The sequence below is a fragment of the Crocodylus porosus genome, unplaced genomic scaffold, assembly GCF_001723895.1.
Source record: "Crocodylus porosus isolate Cpor-Errol unplaced genomic scaffold, CroPor_comp1, whole genome shotgun sequence".
Lineage (NCBI taxonomy): Eukaryota > Metazoa > Chordata > Crocodylia > Crocodylidae > Crocodylus > Crocodylus porosus.
The window spans coordinates 233881092-233907694 of record NW_017728886.1 but is presented as its reverse complement, the minus strand read 5'-3'; the positions used below and the strand labels follow the sequence as shown (position 1 = coordinate 233907694).

Genomic DNA, 26603 nt, shown 5'->3' with positions numbered 1-26603 from the left:
TGAACTCCCATCTCCCTGGGGTCATGGTCCCTAAGGGCCTGACCGACAAGCCTCTTGAGCTTGTCAAAGTCGGCTTTTCTGAAGTTAAGGACTTCTGTGTCGCTGACTGACTTGCCGGCTTTACGGCAGATGGTGAAGGTGATCAGCAGATTAATGTATAATAGGTTGTGCAGTACCTTATCATCTTATTTATATAAAAACGCATTAGTCTTGTTCATGCTTTATCCTTACAGGGTCATTACACAATGAGATATGCTACTCATTCCAAACTTTCCCTATATTGTTGGGATGGTGTATATATGTTTGTTTTCAGGTTAAAGTTCTGATCTGGATAGCTTGCTACTTTTTCAGGGACATTTAAAATACATTGCATATACAGATTTATGTGGTATATGTGTTCCCAGAAAACTGCATGTAACTTGAATTTGCATAAACGGAACCTAGTTTATAAGATAACAAATAGGGATACGTTACCACAGCGGTGAGGCAGGGAGGGAGTGAGGCTGGGGTTAGGGAAGGGGTGGGGGGAGATGCACGGCGCAGCCCAGTGGCTGCAGGCAGGTGCTGTTGGCTGCTCCAGGGGCTGCAGCAGGGGGTGCAGCTCTTGCTACTATGGACGCCCCAGGAGGGCTGTGGGCTAGGGGGCGGTGCCAGGCTCTTCCGGGGGGCTCATGCCCCCAGATCTGCACATGGGACAAGAACAGTCTGTCGTTGTGGGCTGGGGCCAGTGGCAGCACGGGGCTCCTACCCCTACAGACTTATTGCACATATCACAAATTCTGGGTGTAAAAAGGGTCATTGCATAAGAGGAAATTCACATATATAGAAACCCCATAAAGTGAGGGAAACCTGTATCTCTCTCTCTTACTGCCCCTATACATAAAGTAATGAGTAATATTTAAAGCTATAAACAAATAACTGCAAATTTTCTTATGGTGATTTTAAAACCGATGCTTATATTAGGAAAAAAGCTTTACAGAAACTATTATGACAATACATGTTTGAAAGCAGTACATTCTGCATTTTTTATTTCACTAAACTCTGGAAAAAAATCTACAAAGTTGGTGCACAATGCTTCTTTTTTCTTAGATAAGTCTTTAAGATAATAAACTCTACCTTTCTCCAATAAAATAGACATGGGAACTTATCCTTGGCTACAATCTTTTACTCAGTACAATGACAATGTTTTATTACAATCTTAAGCTTTCAATCCTTGAATGTGTTTGGAATTGGTATGTGAAGGGAAAGTGTTCTCTTGGTATTATTTTACTATAGAGATTTTTTTAAGGGATATGCATTTCCAATATGATAAAGAAAAAATTATATTTTCATAACATTAATGTTGATAATGACAAAAACATTCAAACTTGGATAATTAAAGTTTGTTCCCCACTACTAACTGGTTAATTGTGCAGTTATCTTGAGATCATCTACATGCGCAATGTACTTATCAAAGTCAGACCTCAAAAATGTGTAGTAACTCTATAGCTGGCTGCTATCAAGCTTTAATTTGAATATGTAGCAAGTTCTCCCCTATATACAGCTGGATGCCCTGTCAGCTGTGTTCTCCCCTCACAGGCATGCACCTTGCCCAGTCATGGCTGAGTCCTGCAACTGCTGGGGGCTCTAAGCCCTAACAGCTGCAAACTCTAGGTCCTGGAAGCAGCCTGCAGTTGCCAGCACCCAGAATCCCACAGCTATGGATGCTACGTCTCTGCAATGCACCTCCCATGTGTGTGAACATCCCAGGGAGATCTCTCAGAGGCAGAGGGCATGTGAAGTGCCCCCGTGGCTGGGATCCCCCCTACTGAGGGGGCCCTAGCTGCAAGAGCTTGCTTCTTGCTGGCACAGGGGGAGCCACTGGCAACAAGGTGCAATGGGATCTAATGCACAATCCCACAATCACACCTTCTATCATGCAGGGGCCATTTCATTTAGAAAGGAGGCACACAGAGCTGTAAACAAATAACAAACAGAAAAGAGAACGGTAAATTAGGAAATCCTATTTCTCTTCTTTAGTACAAGAGCAAAGAATGTTCAGTGAAATTTAAAGAAATTTTAAATCTGATAACATGATAAAAATACATTTTATTCTTCGCACAACAAGTAGTACTTGTGGAATTCAGTCCTAAAAATACTGATGGGAGGAAATGTTCAGTCTAAGTCACATAGATAATAAAATTAAATAGATAATAAGGTAAACAATCATCATTTAAAAAATTGTATAAAGCATCAATGCTCATGCTTCTAGGCACATGTTAATAAAATAGGGCCTAAAAATAAATTGCCCAAATAGACAGGTTATTTCATAATTAGAGAGGGGTTTTTTTGTTTGTTTTTTGTTGTTTTTTTTTTTTACACTTTCTGAACCTTAATATTACACTGGAGAGACCCCAACCTCAACTTCTATAAAAATTCAAAGGTTCTTCTAAAGCTGCGGTTCCCACCAAGGAATCATGTTTAACCAATTAACTAGCTGCTTAACACAAAAGAAAACAAAAAGTGAGGCAAAGGTCTCATAAAAAAAATTAAAAATCAGCCTGAAATCCCCCAGTGTTTTCCAGAACATAGGGGAACCTGAGCCAGTTTTTGTGTTTGGAATGAACAAACAAGCTGGACTATTTTCACAACTATACTATCTCAATGACTACAAAAAAAAAGTTGTTTTAGAGAGCAGCTTCATATAACTGGCCATCTGAACTGGAGATGGATTTTAGACAAAACTTAAAACAAGCTATTCATATATTAAATTTTGGTCCTCAGCTTCAGCTTACTAAAATATAATAATGGACAGGACACAAACCACTCTTTTGATTCCTTTCCCCACCACTACTACCAACAACCCTGCTTGATGTATCTAAGCAACTGTGGTCTCAATGGGTGCGTGTACATGAGATGCTGAGCTACTGCACAGTAGCAGCTAAAAACTGCTACTGAGGAGTAGCAGCTAAAAATAACTGTGAGGTGACGGGACGGCACAGTAACGCTGGTTACTCAGCAGTCGGCTACTCATATAGACACACCCAATAGGACTGTAGTACTGGTTCCTGGATTAGCCTCTGAAACCTCACTGGTCAAGAAAAGTGTCATACAAAGGGTGTCTGGAAATGGTCCTTAGACGTCCAGTTCCAGGACTAACAGTCACTACTAGATCCGATAGGCTTAGAACCCCCTGGGATTTTGTGGCAGAAATCAATCTCAACTGACTCATGTCCTTCCAGAAAGTTGGGAAGGGTCAGGTTATAAAAACATCTTCCTCTTTAATAAATACATTCTCCATTCCTTTAACGACACATTACAAGAAAAATAAACAAGTAATGTAATAATCACTTTCAATTTACATAATTTAAATGTTAAAGCTCGGATAAAATTTATAACTTTTAACTATTTAAAATTTTACCCAGGTCAACTTCATGTATGATAAATTATATTTAACACACTCAAAATTTCACATCAAATTAGACAGTATGCTGTAAGAAAGGAATACTTTTAAATTCCTATTCAGAAGTCATTTTCAAGAATTCTTACCTGTTGAATGTGTCTACTACTTCTTTTTTGAGGTTGATAGGTAAGCCATGTATATAGGACGGGATCAATATTGACAGCTAATCCTTGCACACTGGTCAAAAGTACTGCACCTATATAATATAAAATACAATTAGAATGAAAGATATGTACAAAGGTATTTTTTAAAGTCATTTTGTAGTGACTACATTTAAAAAGTTCATTCCAATTCTAGAGGTATCTAGAGAGGATATTCTCTATTTTAAGACTGAAGAGTACCAAACAAACTGAAAGATTATTTGAAATTATAATTTAAAAGCAACCCCTTTATTTACTCCAGATTATATTTGCTACATACTTCTCTTGATAAGGTTGTATCAATTTTGCTGATGGCATAGTATCATAATTAGGGGTGCACCAATAAAGATTTTCTTGGGTCATACTGATGGCTGATTATTAACCAGCTATATCAGTCAATATCGATCTGATAGCCAATTTACAGGAATGTACTTGGGCAGCGTGGACAGCAGTGTCTGGCCAGTAAGTCTGTGGAGGGGGAGGGGCATGGCAGGGGAGACAGACACCACTCGTATGGTTGAGGGCCTCCATGGCCAGCCCTATGAGGAGAGGCTGAGGGACCTGAATCTCTTCAGTCTCTGCAAGAGGAGACTGAGGGGGGACCTTGTGGCTGCCTACAACCTTACTGGGGCCACCAGCAGGGACCCGGGGAAAGTCTGTTCACCAGGGCCCCCCTTGCAGTCACTAGGAACAATGGCCACAAGCTGAGGGAGGACAGGTTTAGGTTAGATATTAGGAAGAACTACTTCACTGTAAGGGTGGCCAGAGCCTGGAATAGGCTTCCCAGAGAGGTGGTGCTCTCATCTTCCCTGGAAATCTTCAAGAGGAGACTGGATAGGCACTTGGCTGGGGTCTTATGACCCCTCCCACCCACAGTACTCCCTCCTGCCCATGGCAGGGGGTCGGACTAGATGATCTGTCTAGGTCCCTTCCAACTCATTGATTCTATGGAGAGGGAAAGGGAGTGGAGCAGGGGCAGGCACTGCCCAGCTAAGGCAGTGAATGTGACCCCAAGCCCAGAAGCGGGACACAGCTGTGGGCAGCTTGTCCAGAGGGTTCAGGGCAGTGGGGGGTGGAGGGAGGGTATATGCCCCCCAGATCTGTGCATTTAGGTGCCTGCTGTGGACTTGGGGCTGGGCCAGCCTCTTTGTGGTGGGGGGGAGGAGGCTGGGCTGGGCTGAGCTCCAAGCAGGCGGGGGTGCAGTGGGCAGCGGCAGCACTGGAAGGGGTGTGACAGTGTGGGCTACAACGACCCCAAAATTTCCCATAGCCACCCAGTAGTCACACCTCCCAGTGCTGCTGCCCACCCCCACCTGCCCTAAGTGCAGTCCTGGCCCAGCCCTCAGCCCCAAGCCTGGAGAAGGCAGCCCACCCTCATTCCACACACAGATCTGGGGGGCGCATGACCCCCATGTCTCCCCCAGGGGTGTGCACAGTGGCAGGGAGCTGCCCGCTCTCCCCATCCTTCTGCGCATCCTGGATAACCCATGCACGGTTCCACCCTGCTTCCAGCCCCAGGATCACATTCACCACCCTGGCTGGGCAGTGCTTTCCCTTGCCCCTGCCTCACTCTCTCGCTGTGGGGGCCTTGATCTGCATCCCCCCCACACCCCTTCCCTCCCCGACACCCCTTGGCCCCCACCGACTTATTGGCCAGATGCTGTTCTCCATGCTGCCCAGCTGCATTCCTGGCTGTGTCCATCCTGCAGCTTTGCACATGCATACAGCATTTATCGGTGACATTATCAGCTACACTAGCCAAAAAAACCCAATTGCCGATAACGTTAGTTTTCCTTTTATCGGTACATCTCTAAATCATAATACGATATTTTGCTTTAGTTTCTTTTAAGTATACTTCAACAAATGCTTTTGTCAAACAGCAGTGTTGAACCTGATATATATTTTTAAGCAAAAACTATGATTCTTAACATCTTTATCTATAGAAGCAGAAAAATCAGGTAAGACAAGAAAGAGGGCGGTAATGGGAATGGAGAGTCAGGAGACTTAGAGAAGACAGACAGACAATGTTTCTGCACAGTGTCAACTTCCTCACATAAAGCCAGTCTGACATGATATAAACAAGATTGCTGTTAATTTAATCTGATGCCAATAGCTCCATAAACTATTTATAACCTTTAAGTAAAGTCTTCTCCAAGTATGTTTGGCTGTAATGTTTCTTATAATCTTCCAATCAACACCACTATGCACCCACATTTAACAGCCCTCTTGAGACTAAGTCAATTTATCTTCCTATTACCTCCTGATTTCTTTTTTTAGCTCTTGATTATGGATTGATTTTACTACCAACTGTTCCTATTTAGGAGGACAACCCTTAATCAAAAAAGAAATATATTTGCCTCTCTCTACAGAAATCTGTCCCAAGTCAAATATCAGTTTAAAAAAAAAAAAAGTAAAAAGTTCTGGCCTTGTTTATATCTTCAGTGTTGTCAAGCATGGATCTGGGAGTTCTACCATGTAAGCATTAAATCACATGACGATTTAAAAAAACTCAAATGTTAGAGGACATCCAGAAACAATGTTACAGGTCACTTCCTTTATAATGAAGATTGCAAAGGCTCACGGAAAAATAAAGAATGCCCCAAGAGGATATGCAACTGACCCACCATTCTTGTTGCCTCCAGGAACCCCCAGTTTAGGGGCCTCTTAACTGCAGTTACATCTTTGTTGCTTCTGGCCAGAGGTAAGCCTGAAAATTAATAACCGTTCCTTTGTTCCCAGCAACTGTTGAAGCTTTTGTGTTTCTCTCACAGTCAGGAGTGGAAAAACAGTCACAGAAAGAACAAACCAAACGTTCAGTGAAGCCTTCTGGGAAGATTAGTGGATCACAGAAATCACAAGACAGCCGAACTGAGCATATCATAAAAATCCCTATTCCCCACATCACAAAAGTGAGAAACTTGGCAGCTCTACAGATGGTATGGAGAAAGGAAGGCAGAAAACAAAATGGAGAGAATGCACAGAATTTCTAGGTTTTGCTCTGTACATTTTTTGCAGTGAACACAGCTGTTTTCACAAAAAATGGTGAATGTAATAACCCAAGGCACAAAATACCTCTCCCTAGATGCTTTTCTCAGCCAACACAAACACTTAGCAAGAACTGAGCCTTGGAGCCCCAGAACCATGGAAAATAATATAACCCATTCTTTCCCCCCAAAATGGGACATAGGGTCAACTTTTTTTTTTAAGTGAGTCAGAGGGGGAAGCCTTTGAGCATTCTTCATGCCAATGCTCTGCCCAAGGCAGACCTCAATTATCTCTCGGTCCTGGGCCAAACCTTGTTTGGATGGATGTGGGTCAGATACTCCAATAACCCACTAGAGAGTATAAGGCAAAACATGATAAAGGAAAAATCAATGCATTCTACAAATGCCTTTCTTAACAAGGTTTAGAAGAAGTCTTAGAAAATGAGAAAATAGATAACAAAAGGGAAGAAAATGAATAATGATGAAAAAAGAAACAGGCAAATTGCCCATCAGTTTTAAAAAGTCAATTTGTATTCAAAATTCAACAGGAGAGAGCCAAAGCTTTCTAATGGTAATATTATTAAAAAGTTTATTTTCCAAAGTTTAAATGATAAAGTACCAATTTACTGTAATGTCTATAAATGCCACCAGCATTTGCTGACTACAGGAGTCAATGTGTTCTTAACTGATGAATAGTACAGCTTAATACAGAATTTTCCAAGGAACATGAAGGATGCTGGATGCCAAAGCCCCATGAAAACCAGTTTTACACAAAAGCAGTCCTGCTATACAACCAAAGCCTTCATTTCTTTTATCTCTTTTATCCTGTACAATTTTATTTTGTTTCTGTGGTATTACAATATTTATCCTTTGAGGATTTGAGGGCTGATTTTTGTTTGTAATCAAATTTTGCATGCATTTTTGTTTCCTAAGATATATTTTTAAACATTCTCATTGTTGGCAGTCCCAATGTTGACGATTCTCAAGATTTTATCACGACTCTCACAATATTTTGGGGATTCTTTTGCTTTAAACTCCCATTCCTGGAGTCACAGGACTTGAAGGCTAATCTGAATTGTTTGGGGTTCTTTGTGATTCATTTTGTTTTCTTTTGAAGAAACTTTCTAGCTCTGAAATGGGAAATATGGCATTCCTGAAGAATGCAGAAGAGCTAACATGCTAATCTTTAGAAGAAGGAAAAAGGAGGACCCAGGGAATTATAGGTCAGTTAGCTTAAATTCAGAAGTGGAGAAATTACTAAAACAGATTATAAAATAGTTAATTTGTAAATATCTAGAGCATCAGGTGGTGATACCTAGCAGCCAACATGAATCTAAGACTGAACATGCCACACCAGCTTGATTTTGTTCTTTGACAAGAAAACCTAGCTGGTGGATGTGACGAACATGTTAGACATAATATACCTAGACTTTAATAATGTTTTTGACACATCATTCTCATTAACAAACTGGAGAAATGAAAACTAGGTTGACCTACCATTAGGTGGATACACAATTGGTTAAATAACCACAAAGAAAGAGAAGCTACATACTGAGAAATGTCAGACCGGCAGGAAGCCTCGAGTAAGATACCATTTGCTTTAGATCCAGTGCTGTTTAACATTAAAAAAATGCTTTGTATAAAGGGATACATGAATACAGTAATCAAATCTGCAAACTGGGAGGGGTACACACTTTGAGGAGACGAGAATACGGGAACTTCATAAACTGGAAAGCAAAAGATAGAAATGCAACAGATACATTTTTAGGTGCCTCACCTAGGGAAGAAAACCAAGTGCACAAATACAGCATGGAGGATAATTGTTTAGGTCAGGGGTGTCCAACTTTTTTAAATGTGGGGCCGGATCATGAACTTTTTATCATCCAGTGGACCAGAGAACCATATTCAAAGACCTAACAGGAAGCAGTATCACATCACCCCCCTGTTTATTTTTGTTTCCCACAGCAGTGCCTCAGGCCTCAGAAAACAGCTTGGAGGGCCACATGTTGGACAAGCCTGGTCTAGGCAGAAGCATTTCTGCAAAGGATCTGTAGATATGGTGAATCAAAGTAAAAAAAATGAGTCAGCAATGTGATGCTGCCAGAAGAAAGCAAATACAATTGTGGGTTGCATTACTAGAAGTGTTGTGCACAAGGACTGGACAGTGAAAGTTTCATTTTACTAAACTCTGATTAGGCTTTAGCTGGAATACTGTTTTCAGTTTGGGGCACTGCATTTTAAGCAAGATGTAGAGGTCTCTGAAGAGGATCTGGAGATGAACACTAATGATAATAAAGAAGCTGCTAAGTAAGTCATACAAGGAAAGGTTGAAGCAACTAGGTATGTTTAGAGTCTGGAGAAAATTAGATTAAAGGAAGGGGGCATGACAGCAGTTTTTAAATATTTGAAAGCCTGCCATAAAGAAGAGGGAGAACAACTGTTCTTCTGCATCAAAGAGGGGAGACAGCATGGCAATGGTCTTAACCTGCAGCAAAGCTAACATACATCAAATCTCAGTAAAAAAAAGTCTTGTCAGAGAATCAGGACAATGGAATAAGCTGTCTGGGGAAGTTTATGAAAATTTTCTGATGACTGGAGATTCAAGATGAACCTGCCTAGATCTACCTGAAATGGTTTAGGAAATCCTGCATTTGTTTGTCTAATCTAATTCAGATTAGGTGACCCTCAAGGTTCCTTCCAACACAACTTTTATTAAGGCTCAAAAACTATAAGATGCAAAGGGTGCAGAAATCTTGAAAATCCAGACAACTGAGGAATCTGCTAAAATTCTAGCATGAGTTAAAACAGTGAAATAAATGTCTGTGTTCATGGGTGGCATCATTTATTTTTATGTACTTAAATATATTAATACTACTATATTTATTTAATTGCAATGTCATTGTATCATTTACTTGTTTTGCCTTTTATATAAGATTTTAAATTTTATCATTTAAAACATTAAAATTAGTCCACAAAAAGCAGCTGATGGGTTAGAGTGTTGTAGCCATGATGATCCAGGAAATATATGAGAAGCAAGGATTTTTTTTGATAACTTTTACTCGACCAATCACATAGTTGAAAAACTGTCGAACAAGCTTTGAGGCAAATGAAGCTTCCTGAGAAAGAGTACTTGATGCCTGAAAACTTGCCTAAAACCTCTCTCAAATATACAGTTAGTCCAACGAAAGAAATCATAAAAAATCCTTGTTTCTCAGTTAATTATTGAAAGGTGAAGAATCAAAATCCATACATCTCTGGAAGTGATACTGCTCAAGGAACTAAAGAAACTACTCTCCCAAAAACATGGAATGTTGGATGGTATGCAGTGTAAATGGAAAAGTATTTAATATAACTTATGCAATTTTTTTTGCAAATATCAATGGATTTGACAAATATAGCAAAGATGAAGTATTCAGCAATCTAAGTGACTTTACAAAAATTGGGAGGGAAAAAACTAAACACCAATAAGGTTTGAATTTACTTTACATACAAAATGAGCAATCAATTTAAATTTCATAGAGCAGGAAGTACCATCAAACTAGGGTTAAGTGAGCAAGTCTTGAAAAGTACAATGGGCAAGAGGCAGTCAAGAAATACACAAGATAAATCATCAGCATAGCACAGGCTTCAAGCTGGAACACACACTGTGAGGAACTCCTGTAGATAGGATAGGCTTTGTGATCTGATAGTTTTAAATGTCAGTAATAAACCTTAGAAATAAATCCTCAATTTAAGGAGAAGCCAGTGTAGAACATAAAATAAAAGGATAACATGTGTAAAATGAAAAAGATGATAAACAAGCCTTCTAGTAGGATCTGGAGCAAATTGGAAAATGAGAGCAGAAGATACTAAAAGGTTGATAAGCAATACATTACAAAAATTAGCTTTTATTAAAGTTTTAGCAGCCAAAAGAATGAAGAAGTCCTGCATCTTTAGAAGATACTACAGGATATCAAGAGGTCTTCATGACAATATGTCAAATGAGAAATAAGAGTCAAACAGACCTCCCAAAGAGACAAGGGGAAGCAGCCTACAGGAAAATTCTGTTTAAAAAAACATATTTATAACACACACTTGCAAAGAAAAAATAGTGTTATTGTAACATATGCAGCTGGTAACTTGATTTACTTTTCTGTTTACTGAAAACTAACTTAGCTCAAACTCTTGGAAGGCTGAAAATGGTCTAAGTCATACTTTGCACTGAAACTCTTCAACCTGGACTATAGAGTTACTAGTATTGTGGTTCTATAAAATTCAAAAGTAAGGTGCAAGAGGGAAACATGGTTTATTTTTTCAGTCCTGTTAACTTGATGGTATCCCAAGTCTGAGAAAAACAGCTCTAATATTCAGATAATTAACTTATTGTTTAGTTTGACTGCCAGGTAACTATGGCTTGCTAAAAACCACTTTCTGTCATACCAGATAAATACATTTTACTATTTCATTTGCTACTCAGGGCATCAGCACACAATTAAGTTACTGCAAGGCAGGCAAGGACATTATCACCCAATGTACTTTTGTACAATGTACAATGTACTACAGTAGCTGGGTATATGCATGCTCTTACCTCAGCAATAAATGCAAGGCCACTTACCCCACTTTCACTAAGAGGCAAGTTATGTTGAATTTACTGTAGGGTAAAAGCCCTAAAAGGCAATTAGCACAAATTGTAATACACGTTCACACCTCATTTTGCCTTAAGGCGGTTTGTCTATGTGCCCCAAACACCTAAATACTATTGTTGATGGAAAACTTGATTATCTGTATATAGAAAGATGTTTTTTAAAAGATCGCTGTTGTAGAAAAATAACGCACAAAAGGCTTCAAGACCACAGTTAATCAGACAGTTTTAAAGTTAGCTAGCAAGAATTAAACGTTGGCCCAATTACCACAGAAGGCTTTCACTGACTGTTGGCAACAATATCAGGCCAGATACTTGAAAGATTCTTTAGAGGCGGGTTTTACATTTAACTGAAACTTCTCTAATTACTTTTTTTTTTTTTTCAGGACACTGCGCTAAAGCTCTCTGGATTTCATTAAGAGCGTGAGGAACTCCCTCCCCACCTTGTTTATTAAATATACATTTCAGTGGAGAACTGGTCTAACTGACATACAGTGTCACATTCAGATCCTTATTCTTACTATATTTACCTCCTATCTCTTGGCAGCTGGTATAAAAATAAGAATTTAATCTGACTGTCATCCAGTTAATAGGAATATGGAAGAGGCCTTGAGAGCTATGTAGGCAGGCACGAGTGTGTGGGTGTGTGTGTGGGCATGCATTTAGCAAAGCTGTATTTAGCACACTCTCCACAGATTACCTGGTGAACTGAGCAACATGGATGCAATTGCAATCAACTCTTCTGCGATCACTGAATTTTTCTGGATGCAGCCAAATGTCAACCCATCTAACACATACCACCAATGTCACCCCTACCTTCAGTTCTGAGTACAGAGAAGATCACCCAGGGAAGGGCTCAGCCATTGGCCCTTTTTTCCAGAAGCAACATGTTCAGTCCTGCCCCCTCAGGCAAGACTGTAGTGAAATGAATATGAAATGGAAGCCTATAAGGAAAGTGTGAATTTTTGTGTGTGTACGTGTAGAGAAATAAGGTTGAAGAAGAAAGTTTCAATGGCAGATATATGAAATGAAGGGGCTGGAGCTAGGGGAAAGGAATCTTAGAGGAAGCCAGGTTTTGAAGGGGGTCGTGTCACCAGAAGAAATGAAAGAAACAACTAACAGAAATGATGTTGGTACATAGTTGAGGGGCATTTAAGATAAATAAAGATGAGATAAGTTGTAGCAGGGGGGAGGAGAAAGTTTTGTTCACGGGGGGAATGGAGAAAGAAGATATCTGGTAGGAAAGACAGTAAAAGATGTTTGCTGGAGAACTGGTTGGGAGGAAAGGCTGGATTTGGAAGGGAAAGCAAGCTGGGGAAATTCTGAGAGAAGCAGGCAGAGCCTGGATCATAAAGAGTGTAGGAATGAACTTTTACTTCAGGGTTTGTCTCGAAGAGGTACAGATCATGACTACATGGCTAAGTACAGACCTTCAAAAAATGTAAGGAGGAATTGATCTTACTTATGTGGGTCTCTAAGTGGCCAAGGTTAGATTAGTAGTGAACAGAAGACATGTTTGCTATTTGGTGGGGAGGCCACGTAGACTGCCTGCATTACCCAAGGCTAGCATGTTCAGGGTCCTCCTGCTTGCCTCCCAGCATGCTCTGTGAGCTGCCTGGGCTGTTGGAGACTGAAGAGCACAGCTAAGTGTTCCCACTACTCCTGGTTGGCTACCGGAAATGGAAGAGCACTCCCCAACCCCCTGCCATGCCACCATTGACCCTCTTCTGTGCCCAAGCCTAGGTTTCCAGAAGATCCCCAGAGCAAGTGCCTTCTGTTATGAGTTGCATATCCCAGCCTGCTTGCGCCCAGCCTTGGCATCCTGCCATCTGCACCCAAGCAGGAAGATCCAGAAGCTGCAGCATATCTTGCTTGTTGCCTTGTGTGACTCTTGTGGGGGGGCTGCGGGTCATCATGTACGCCTATGTGGACATGACTTGGCAGCTGGTCACCCTGGCACACAGCTTTGTGTTCCAGAGCTAGCAGTTAAACATCCTGCATGAAGACACCTGGTTGAGCCACCTGTGGTCCCACCCCACTTCCTGCCAGGGCCCTGAGGATGTGCATTGCAGCTCTGGGCCTGAAGCCCCACGCACCGCTCAGCTGAGCAGCAGCCCCAGCCCCAACCCTGCCCAACTCCCTCCATCCCTATGGGGGCCTTAAGCTCTACCCATCCCGTACCTGTGGAAGCTGCTCTCCAGACTGCCTGGTGGCCATGTGCATATACATGTACATGGTGCCTCCTGCCTGACCGCCCTCCCTCTCACTCCCTCTCAGCCCCTTGCAGACTGGAACTCTTGCAAAGACAGACCTCTTTGCAAAACTGCAAAACCTGCGGGTTTCTTCATTAAAATGAGAAATCCACATTTTCCTCCAGTTTTTCTGTAGGAAATGGAAAACGCGGATCCCTGCTTACGACCACAAGCCAATAGCCTAGGATGGAGAGGGATATTCATATAGTGAATTTGAGTTATCATTCAACCTCAACCATGAGTATATGATACTGATACAAGTCTGTTCAGTGGATGATCTGGGTAGGAAGCAGTCTTGAAACTTTATGAACAGGATGAGTGGAGTTTATACCGCATATGATTAATCTCTAAAACCAAAGCAAGAACACATTGCTATCAAAACACTTTCCAAAAACCCTCCTTTTAATTGTATACCACACCCCCCCTGCTTCCAGCAGAAAACATTTAACTGAAGAGCTTAATTTTTAAGTACTCCATTATTAAAAAATAAGTAATAAAATCAATTTTACTGAAAAATGTGTTATTAAGTTACAATTTATTTGTTAGTTCTGAAAAGGGAGGAATGACTAATAAGAAAATGTGAAAATGATCTATGATGAAAATTCTGATAATGCTACATTAATTGCACTATATATTATTTTAGCAACAACCTCATGACTTTTAGGTGAATTAGATTCTACAAATACCAAACAGGTGCTGATACAAGTTGTGAACTGAATATCCAATTATTTCAAAGGGGCAAGGAACTGACTCGTTCTTCATTTATCATATATACATTTTTAAAAGAATTTTAGATCCAATATAGTGCAAGACACACCCCTACCTATTACATACAAATAAAGAATTATTTTCTATTCAGGCAATACATTGTTTGTGTAGGTTTGACTCAGAACAGATCCACTGTAAATCACTAAATGTGGAAATATCTAACTCTGCTTAATTTTAGCCTGCAAAACCACTAAGAGAAAATGAGTTCTTTGCTAACTGATGCTTACTGCCAAAATGGTTCACTTATCCACATTCCAAACAGGCTTTACCAATTAGCTATCCCAGGGCACTGCAATCATTTTCAGTTACATCCCAAGCTGAACAATGAGAGCTGAGGTAAGGGTTAGAGACTGAAGTTACACAGCAAAAAAATTAAACATGCACACTTTCTGTCCGTTTTACAACATATATGACAAGCCAATAAGATTGCTTTGTAAGATGCCAACTTATCTATGGAACAAAGTGTCCTGTATTTTATCTTGAATTGTTGACCCAGAAAGGGGGCTAGGCATATTGATCTACACCAAAGCTTCAACGATTGTGAAAATTTATTTTTTGCATTACAGCAGTTACAGTAAGTTAATAACATTTCTCCAACTACTGAAATATACATTTGCAGGTCTCACTATATAAAATCTGATTTGAGTGATTTTAAAAAAAGATATAATAGCATATGTTAGTACTTTTTTATACTTTTTTTTATGTGACTTACTTTACCTCAGAGGAAAAGTAATGGAAAAGTGAAAACAGATTCAGTCCCCAAATGAGAAATAAGCAATCAGGTTTGTTAGGAACAACTCTAATCATACTCATACTATTCATTATATGGCAAGACCTAAAGTGGAAATATCTGCTCTGATACAAAGAATACAACTAAGCTGATTAAGTGTCAAGCCTTTATTACAAAGCTAAATTTGGGATTTCATCAAGGATGACTGTCTTCCATGATCGTCTTTATCTGTGGGTCCCAAATATGGTTGATGAGACCTATCTGGGATTGATGGACTTTGTTCCAGTTCTGGCACATGCGGGGTGGGTGGATGGCTTTGGAATCTTGGTTGATCTATGAAATGCTCTTTTTGCCATTCCCATTTTTCCATGTCCTGTTGTCATTGCAAGGTTTCAAAGTACTGAAAACCCTTCAGCAGTCTCTTCCTCCATTTGAGCTGGTCCTGGGAGATAGTCTCCCATCAGTTGATATAGATGTTACATTTTTCAAGTTAGCTTTGAGAACATCCTTGAAACACTTTCTCTGCCCTCCTTTTGAACATACATCTTGACTGAGCTGGAAGAAATAAACTTTGGGAGTCTGGAGTCAGACACCTGGATCTTTGCCTCAATGCTTGCATTGCTTGTTTGCAAGAGGACTGTAATGTTGGTGTTTCTGTCTACCCACTGGATTTGAAGGATCTACCACAGGTAGCACTGATAGTACTACTTCAAAGACTTGAGGTGTCTCCTGTACATTGTCCATGGCTCAGCTCCATACAATAAGGCAGGGATCGCAACTGCACAATAAACCATGAGCTTAGTTTCAGCTCTGATGTTGTGATCTTCAAAAACTTGTTTCCTCAGGCTTCTGAAGGCTGCACTTGCACATCTGAGGCAAAGTTGGAATTCTCTGTTGTTGCCAGCTTTCTACAAGAGATAGCTTTCAAGGTACAGGAAATACTCAATTTCTTCCAGAGTTTCACTGTGAATCTGAATTACTAGAACTGGAGACTGTTCATTAGGGGCTTGTTGGTGGAGGACCTTAGTCTTCTGAACGTTGCGTCAATTCCATTTTCTTATATGCCTTATACAGATTTCAGCAATTACCTGAAGGCCTGCTTCCAAGTAAGCACACACTACAGCATCATCAACATACTGGAGATCAATGACTGAGGTCAGGGGTGGTCTTGGTTTTGGCTCGGAACTGGCCCAGATCAAACAGCTTACCATTCATTTGATAGTTTAGCTCCACCCTGACTAGAAGCTTACTGGTGGCCAGATGTAGCATCATGGTAAGGAGAAGAGTGTTGGAGCAATGACACAGCCTTGCTTAACACCAGTCTTAACCTGAAAGGGATCTGTGATAGATCTGTTACTGAGAACCCCTGCTCACATACTGTCATGAAGCAAGCAAAGAATGATTTATTTTAAAAGGGAATGGAGTACACAGCAGAAATGTCAAACTGAGATAGAATCATAGACTCAATGAGTCGGAAGGGACCTAGACAGATCATCGAGTCTGACCCCCTGCCATGGGCAGGAAGGAGCACTGGGGGTGGGAGGGGTCATAAGACCCCAGCCAGGTGCCTATCCAGTCTTCTCTGAGATATGAGAAGTTTATACCAAAATACTAAAATAGTAGTATTGAAATGTACGTATGAAATAAAATTTTGAAATACAAGATAATTTTGAAGTAATGCTTCTAACTTTTCATATTTCTTTTGAGCAAAATTTAATTTAGATTGCCTTTTGAGAGGGATATGGGATTGGGGAGGTGGTTACAGAAGTGACAACATTTATTTGGGAGCAACTGCAAATGTAAACAGCAGCTGCCTATACATCAGTTCTTTTTTGGGTTATAACTGATTTATTCCTGTGAAAACACAGTTATAGGTGGCTAATAATCTAATGTACTGAGCAGGACACTCCTCCTCCTTCAAATCTAAGTCTGGACATAGGATTAGATTTTTTTAGCTAACAAACTTTTCTCCTCCCCTCCCCCCATATTTACACTTTGCTTACATCTACTGATTAATTATCTTTGCTCATATTAGGAATATGAGATGCAGCATATTTAACTGTTTGAAAGGGAAGGAAAGATACAACATTGTAATGATTAGTAAAGACTATGTTCTGTCCACAAATGGAGAAAAATCACCCAGCTATTAAAAAAAAGTATTTAGAACATTAGTTTTTATTTTAATTTTCAGAACAACAGTGGGGGGAAAAAAACAAAAGTAACTAACAAAATTATGTTTCCATTTATAAAGGCACAGAGTCTGAGAGGCACCCTGAAACTTCCAGCAAATGTAGTTAGAGACCAGCCAGGGTTACAAAAAATATTCTGGCACCCTACGATGAAGATAGCCAGCCAGTGTGATTTACAAAGCTAAGGAGGTTCAGGCACTGAACTCCCACTGAATTCACTTTGGCTCTTCTGCAAGTCACATTAGGCAGCTATCTGCATCTTCAGATGCCTAAACACATTTGTAATTCTGGCTTCAAAACCTTAGGTTATATATTTACTACCTAGATTATGCAAGAGCTGCTCTGACTACTGTTTTCATGTTACTCATGCATATTCAGTCAGTTAACTTGGTGCACTTGTGTTGTCGCTGTACCATGCTATCATTAACACTTGTATTGATTTCCAGTTCCTTTGTGTTAGATCAAATAGAATGTCAGGTTTGCTAAATCTTGGCATAGTGTCAGGGGCTTCAAAAGATTTTCAACAGCTTATAAATTAGCCAAATCAGAATGGGTTTTCACAGTACCAGAAAAAGGCTCATCACTTGACAACCACAGCACAGTTAAATAACGAACAGACAATAACCAAAATATGATTATGATCAATCAAAAGTATGTGAATACCCGCACCTACAATTCAAAGGGGTCTGCACCCCAATATCAAATTTCCAAAGGAGTCCACAAATGAAAAAAGAGGTTGAAAATCATTGCCATGGCATGATTGTTAGAAACAAAGTTTAGTGTCCTGGTGTTTCCTCTGATGCTTCTGTGTTAAATACAGATGTCACTGTCATTCTCCCTATAATAATTAACTTGAATGGAGTAGCCAAGTAGATCTAGGCTAAAAATTGCAAGAATTTTGCAATGTAAAGCTTTGAAGCCCCACAGTTGGTTAACTGGTGCATAGTAAATACATACTGGATAAACTGATAATTCCGAGTTCCAATTGAAAGAGTTTAAGTCTTTCTGATACTGGAATTTCAGTGAGGACATTGTCCCAGTGGCATATCACCACTGGACAGAAAAAGACTATCCTTTTTCTTCTTTCCTTCCTTCTTTCTTTCATAAAAAGCAAATACTTTTGAGAATTGCATAGCAGATGCCTTACCACTGACCACAGTTCCACAGGCCTCTAGGATCTAGAGATGCCTTAACACAACAAAATTCAAAGATCTCCCAAATGGGTCCGAGTGGCTTGTATCCAAAAAAGGTCATCACCTTTCAGGCTCAGATATCCAACTAGAAAAAGCCCTTATGAACAAGTTTCAAGAGTGAGTAATGACCATTGGTCTGGCAGATCTGGGAAGCCCCAGAATGAGTAAGCAAATGTAGAGTGGCCAGAAGTAGCTCAGAATCCTAATCTGGAGAAATTAAAAGGAAGAGATCAATGACAACTAGCACTGCTACAACAGCCAAGCTACCAAAAGGGAACAGGTTCTGAGCAGGTATAGTCTGCCTTGCAGGACATGGAGATGACGTCCCAGGGTTTTTCTTTTGTTTATTTATTTGAGAGCTTGGAGCATCAATTTATATATAGATAGGAATGCTAGGCATGCTAGGAAATATATATATATATATTTTTTTTTCCCTAGCATGCCAAGGAAAATGTCTTCATGTGCCACTAACTGGCACACTTGCCAGAGGTTGCCTATCCTTGGTTTAGAAGTTCTTCGCCTGGGTAAGGCATCTGCCCTCCATCCCAACTCTTGGGTACGTTCTCACCCGTGGCTCTCAGAACCCACCCTCTGTCCCTCGTCCCTCCTCCACTGCTCTCAGAACCTGCTTGCCCCCGACATCCTTATCTTGGAACCCACATGCCCTGAAGGAAGGGAGAGAAACCAGATGACTGTGCAATGTTTGTGTCCTCAACACCTGAGAGAATTACACAGCCGGTTGTTAGTGTGGGAGGAAAAAGATCTTCTTGGTTAAAAGAGGTAGAACTTCCGTGCAGAAGAGCCATTTTTCTTTCATAAGAAAGCTCTTGAATGGCTTTATATTCACTTTTTGTAACACCTGTACATGGCCTTTGTTAATTTTCCTTATACAACAAGGAGGACTCCCAACTATTTTCTTCTGGGTCAAAAAGGAGGACTCCCAACTATTTTCTTCTGGGTCAAAAAGGAGAATTGGACAGGGAACAGAAAACAAACAAACTGTGCTTCAGTTCTCTACTAATGACATGAGGTAGCTAGCTAGAGGTTGTCAGGGAATCCAAGGACTGTAGTAATTTCCCAGACTTGGGGTGTCTGAAAAGGGCGGGAATTTCCACAGATTGAAGTTATGTTGAATTACTGAAAGTTGAATCCCAACTGGATCATATGGTTAACTGGGAAATTCTTAAGACGTGACGAATTTCGGAGAAACAACAGATTCTCTGGAGTATTGAAGAGGCCAAGACAAAATGGAAGGGATATTAACAGGCAGTTCTTTCTTTTCTTAATATTGAGGAGTTGCAAGTCAGTTGTCCCATCAAAACCTATCAACTTCTGATCAATCTCCACAACTTTGATCCAAGGTGTCCCTTACCACTTTTGGATGATATTCTGCTCTAGCACAAAGCACATGAAAAATTCTAATTCCAGGATGTGGGGTGGGGCAAAGGAGAGGATGTGGGGCTCAGCTGGCCCACAGTGATTCAGTGTGGTATTCAGAATACTCATTAAATAAAGGCAGAGTAGTTAAGAATGAATAGTATTCTGATAATATGGCACTGAACAAAAACAGTGAGGAAAGCGACTGTCACTGGTCTTACAAAAACACACATCAAAGTACAGATTGAGTTGATATCTAATGACTAGCAACTTATCCTAGAGATCAGATTTCCTGATATAACAGTGAATACTGTAAAATTCATTAATGATAATAGTGGTACTTGTGAACTTCAATTAACCATAAACTATAATATGGCAATCCAAACCTAAATACTTCTGATCACCTTTAACTAGTGTAGAATCCACGCAGTTCAAATCAGAAGAATATAGTCTTGTTTTTCTTTTGACATTCAGCCATTACTTTGCCCAAAATAAAAGTCCCCTCATAGAAATACACCATGTACAGGACAATTAAATGTACATTAGTTGCATAATAGATTCTTACTACAGGGGGTGAAAATCCACCACTTTCTTTGGGACCAGATTGGAGGAATGTCTCAAAACACTCTCTTAAATCTATATTATCAAGTCACAGTATGAATAAAGGTTGTGAAACAATGATTCAGCCAAAACAAATGCTGGTTCGTTATAGTGTCACTTGGGTAAATGACATGGACTGTTCACTGCTTCATTAATGACATCAGTTTTTCTAGCTTAATATTACTGATAGTGAATTATTATAGGATTATTGTTCTAACAGGGTGGTAGAATAAAAACATCTGTAGTGCATTACAGTATCACATTTGTGACACTACACCAGAAGTTGACAGGAATCTGTATTGCATGACTATTTTACATTGATTATTGAAATGATATTTTTACAAAGATTAATATTTTTCCATCCGTCTTGAAATGAAACCACAAACACTATGGTAAGTGCCTGGAAGTAGGCTACTAAGCTTCGTATTCATAAATGACAGTATGTCACCTGCTGAAGTACTATTTTGCAATGCCTTGAAGCAGTATTCCTCTGTGAAATGCAACAGATCTCTCTTCCCCTACGGCAACAGTACATCAAGGGAACTATTTTCTTTCTTTCTCCATCAGCAAAATGTTTGTAGCATTGTGACTATGGATACCAACAGGTCTTGCACTTAAAGCTGCAAACCTAAAATCATTTTAACAGTAGATGCTTCATCAACCTTCCCTAAAAGTAATTTGAACAAGATGTAGCTGTGACTCTTATGTTTCTTTTTATTCTTTATTATGATTCCCTTGAGGCAACAGGAAACGCACTGAAGATTTCAAACACTTTCTTAGGTGCTCAATAAAAACATACATACATACATATGTACATACATTACATACATACATATCTACCACAGCAGAGGCATAAGAAAATGTTTTAAGGGGCAAACGTATCTTAGCAAAGGCTTTGTGGTGGATAGTATTTTTCTAAGAGAAAGAAGGAAACAAATAAAGGGAAAAAAGGAAAGGTAACCTCAAGAATATGATTTGTTGTAAATAGAAAACCCCAATTAAATCATCCAATGCTTTAAATTACATTAAAACCCTGTCATGCAATACTCCAGTAATTCAAGATGGCAATAAATACCAAATAAATTTGTTTGCCAAACAATGAACCATCTTCTGTGCTAGGATTATTGTTCTAACAGGGTGGTAGAATAAAAACATCTGTAGTGCATTACAGTATCACATTTGTGACACTGCAGCAGAGTTAAAATTGTGCAGGCAGTTCCATCATAAACTTCTTTTTTTTAAAGTACACTCCAACTGAAACTTGGCATATGAGGTCTCAGCTTGAGAGCAAATGTTCTTTCACAATCTTTGAAAAAACTGATTGCTAGTTTTTGAGTTACAGGGTCTCAAAGAAGTTTAATACTTTCAGGCACTATAAACATAAAAGCACCAAATTATCTAATGGAGTCCACACAGTTTCTCTTTGTATTTGAATTTTACATGTATGATCACTTACATGTGCAATTTTTTCTGTGTACTAATACTGCTACATGTAAATAATAAAATATAGGTAAAATCAATTGCACTTCCTAAGCCTGGTTTTCAAATGTATTTTGACTCTAAGGGTGTGTCTACACGAGACACGTTAATGTGCATTAGCCTACTTTAATGCACATTACAGGTGTGCATCTACATGTGCTCACACTTAATGTGCATTAAAAATGGAGAAATTAGGCTAATCATGCCTAAAATTGATACCTGCAAATGCAGGTATCAAATTTAGGCACAATTACTTAAACTGCATTAACACACTTGTAGACACAACCCAGCAATAGCTTTAGTGCTAGGTCTCCCCAGCTACTAGGGGCACATGGCAAGGCTGCAGAGACTTGGCACTAACTTTAGTGCCAAGTCCCTGCACATGTAAACAACTGCCAAATAAGTAAATAAATAAAATCACTTAATGTGTATTATTTTAATGAGCATTAAATTTAGGCATGTTAAAATGCATGTCTAGGCATGTCCTAAGCGTAATTTAGTTCATAGATATTTTGCGTTTCCATTTTAATAACCTACATCCTCTATGCAAATTAAATAATGAAACCGTCCTCAATCAAGAAACTGCATGCATGTAAAGGGGTGAATGGGGTGGCAGAGGATAGAAAGTAGCAAATACCTGCCTCTAATCCAGGCACACCTCCTGCCCATGTAGAATGTTTGTACTGAAGAACCAATTGTGGACAGATTCTGACAACAATATCAAATATTGTGCAACTCCACTCATATTTGTTTTTGAAGGAAGGCTAAGACCAGATACTAGGAAGTAAATGGAGTGTGTTATTGTTTTAGGAAAGGGGTAAAACAACCTATGGAATTATGTAGGAGGATCTCCTGCACTCCCAGAATGAGTACTACCAACTTTGACACTCCTACATAGCATAACTATTCCGGGTAATATCATCATATTGTGTTCTACACAGTTGAAGTTTCCACTGAAGAAAAGGAACATATCAGATATTTATTTGCATGCCATGGTTCCAAGAACTTCAAAAAGAAAGAAGCAAAAACAAGAGTAAATTGGATGCTTATCTTGCTGGGATCCTATGACCCCAGCTGACTTCCTGCCCTTTGGGCAGGGGGCTGGACTTGATGATCTCCTGAGGTCCCTTCCTGCCCTAATGTCTATGAAATCTATGAAATGATAGGGGGAAAGGTAATTTATTGAACTAGGCCTTCCTGATATAAAATGGACATATTTTGCCTAGATCACAAGTAGTGAAAGTAATCAAAGCACAAACTACTGCTAATTTGCTACAGTTTGCACTTTTTAGCCAGTAGAGTGTTCAGACATGACAAAGATTAGTACAGGTGCATCAAAAAAGTAATGTATACAGTAAATCTTGCAGTTCTTGCCTGTGGTCACCACATTAATATTCCTCTTTCATGTAAGATTTCAATAAAATAAACAACTTTCCTTTGCATAATCTTTTTATAAAGTAAATCAAACTCTATCAATACCACATATGAATTTGATTAATCATAGCTTAAATAATTTTAGGAGGAGTACATAACTGCTGCCTTGCTAGTAGTGATTGTTTTTGTTTCAAGGGAAAAATAAACCTATATTTACTAAATACTTAAGAACAATAGAATTGATATCCTTCCTTAGTTATATAGCAGTTCTCTCAATAGTCTGCTAGAAGAAACTCAGATGATCTAAATTTAAAGACAATCCCAAGATGGCATCTAGATATTCTGCTGACAGTGCCAAATAAATACTACAGATTACATTAGAGAGAAACATTGAATAAGCAAAAACAATATTATGAGTTTAAATGGAAGCATTCTAAGCCTACTTGATTGTATACAGCTATGCTTTTCAACTTATTTGATTCAAGAGTATTCAGTCCTTCATGTGGTTTATGATTATATCACATCCACGAAATGTTATACTATAACAGTAAAAATGAACTCCATTAAACTCTGTAAATGCAGAGACCGTTAAAAAGGTCTTGGAGGTAGATTCTGAACTTGTTGCAGAGCAACTCCAGTTATTTTACTGAAGTTCACTGGCATTAAACTTAAAATTGGTATAACTAAGGTTAGAATGTAACCTTGAGAGAAATCCTGGTCCTACTGAAAACAGTAGGAGTTTCGCTGTAGTCTCTTATGATGCCATGGTTTTCACCCTTTTCCTCTCTTTCTGCCCTCTCTTCTAACTACCAATGCTTGCTTACCAAGCTGACTTCCTTACTAATTCTGCATTATTTCAGTACTGTTAATGTGAAAGCTTTCTCCTGTAGTACTTCTGAACATCTGGAACAACCTTTTTTTTTTTTTTTTTTTTTTTTACATTGGCATACTCCTATTTGAGGGTAAAAGAAAAAAGCAGAATTTGGCGTTCGTTTCCAACCTCTCCCCACCCCCAGATAATACAATTTAGAGCAAAGATGTCAAGCTCATCGGGGACCCAAGCCAGACCTGGACTACAGGGTCCTTGCAGGCCAGATCCAGCCCAAGGCATAGGGGTGACAGCAATGATACAATAGCACAAGGGATTTGACAAGAACATGTAATCCTTTCATACAGAAGCTGAGTCACAACAAACTCAGAACTCAGCTTTTAACTGCTAAGGCACACAAAATTTATATTCATGTCCTTCATGGAGGCAAAACAAGTAGTGCTGAGTACATGCCAGAAAAAAAAGAAGCTAATATGAAGTATCAATAGGAATAACTTTGGGAGAGACCTCTACTTGTCCACCTTTCCAAGGGTAATTCTACATATATTTTGGAGTTTTGAAATATTAATTTGGATCAATGAACTGAAAGTTCTCAGGCATATTAATCAAGTTTAGAGCAAGGCCTTGGACTAAATCTGCACATCAGTTTAACAAATGTTATCTTAATCACTAATAGAGAGATGAATAATGAAAGCATGACCTTACAGTTCATGTGGAGGGCATAAAATTGAAGGATTAAGCTAATGCTTATGCTTAAATCTTTATGGCACAGAAGTATAAATTTCATAATATATTTTTTTTAATTAATGAAATGTGACCTCATTATTTCCTTAAAAACATTTAGATTTCCAAACCAGTTTATTGTAAGCTGATTTTATTTTTGTGTATATGAAATAAGAACACAGTACCCCTAATTTTATCTTTGTTCAGTTGATCAATACAGCAAGCAGAAAAGGTAACTAAGTCCTAGTCACATTTGGGTTTACAAGTTATTGCCAAATTTCCTTCTTACTACAGTATTTTTGGAAGAAAAATGAAGTTAGAAAAATAACAAGGTAAGTGATGTTAAAGGTCTAGAATAACCCAGTAAGACACACCTCAAATTAATTATAATGATGTGTTTTATAACAATAATTCTAATATATGAGATGACAACAGGTGATCACAACTGTTTAACAATGGAAAGGCCTAAAATAAGGAATTAAAATGTTCCTACAAATAAGCAACAACGACTCTTACTTCACTAACCATAATCTGATCAAGGCCTTAGCAGAAGCAGATTGACAGAAAGTCATAATTAACAGAAGTTATATGAATTTAATAATCTATCATCATAGAAATTATTCCTTATTTACAGCATTTGTTTTCTATAATTTGCACTGTGTTTCACCCAACACTGGATAGAATTTCCAACTTAATTTTTTAACCTGTGTAAATATTTCTTGTAAAAATAGTTTTGTGCATTTATTTTAACAAGTCCAGAGCATTCTTAGTTAAATTAATCCTCTAAACTACTTCCAAATGATAACCGCAGCAGCAAATTTGTTTTGCAACTGGAGTGGTTCTCTCATGGCAGATATGAATAGCACTGTTTGGCTGAATGCCCCTGCACCTGAAGAGTCACCTTCTTCAATACAAGTTTTCTAAAACTACAGGTAAGTAAGCCTGTATCTCTTAACTAGCAAGGCAGAGAACTGCTGTCATGCCTTAGGCCAGAGTGGGAGTTTTAAATATACTGCCATGAAAAATTGATTTTTAAGTGAAACCAGCTTGTCAAGTCTTTTATAGTGTCTTCTAAGAAAAAAGTTAAGAATAAACAGAAATGTAGTAACCTTTACAGTCATTTTGGCTTTAAACTGAACACTGTAGCTTTATGATTTTACAAACCTCATTTAAGAATGTTAGCAAAAATGTTCTAAGTAAACTGTATAAAACATCTGCATGAGCATTATAGAACACCAAGTTCATTTATAAAGCAAATAATCCTGCAGATGGCTAACAACATATCATGATGTCATTAAAATACTAATTTTGAGAGCAGCCCTTTTAGAGGCTGTTGTATGTGTTCTTGGGTCATATTTTACAGGCTAACAAAAACTGTCCCTCTTACAGACTAATTTGAGCAAATCTGGTTGTGTTTGTTCATGCAATTAATCCATTTAAACTACATTAAGTCCTTAAAATCTTAACACTTTTAAATATTAATTTGCTAAAGCAAAAAGCAATTCCCAAACACCTAAAACGTTAAGGAAAATATTACAAAGACATTTTTAAAGTGATCAAATATTATAAGGCAGTGTTTTTTCTAAGAAATAACAACTAAAAGGACTCAAAGGCTAGGGACAGACATTGTCTTTCTTAGAAGACACTATAAAAGACTTGACAAGCTGGTTTCACTTAAAAATCAATCACACCAGACAGCAAAGCTAACATGTTCAACGATTTCTTTGCCTCCATCTTCCTAAGTAGGGACCGGAGCAGCCACCTCCCTGCTGGGCCCCCCTCGGGCCCCGGGAGAGGCACACCTGGGCCACGGGTTAGCGAGGATTTAGTTAGGGAGCTTCTGGAGGGGTTGGATGTATTCAAGTCAGCCGGTCCGGATGATCTCCACCCTAGAGTTCTAAA

The 26603-nt window shown here is 39.0% G+C and overlaps 1 protein-coding gene across 1 annotated transcript in view; it reads right to left on the bottom strand.

Moving 5' to 3' along the window:
* The window catches only part of VPS13B (vacuolar protein sorting 13 homolog B), an 869608-nt gene that overhangs the window by 459909 nt on the left and 383096 nt on the right, over positions 1 to 26603 (bottom strand). The window contains exon 19 of the mRNA XM_019545488.1: positions 3529 to 3638. Within this exon, the coding sequence (XP_019401033.1) occupies positions 3529 to 3638 (110 nt within the window). The remainder of the gene's footprint in view (positions 1 to 3528; positions 3639 to 26603) is intronic.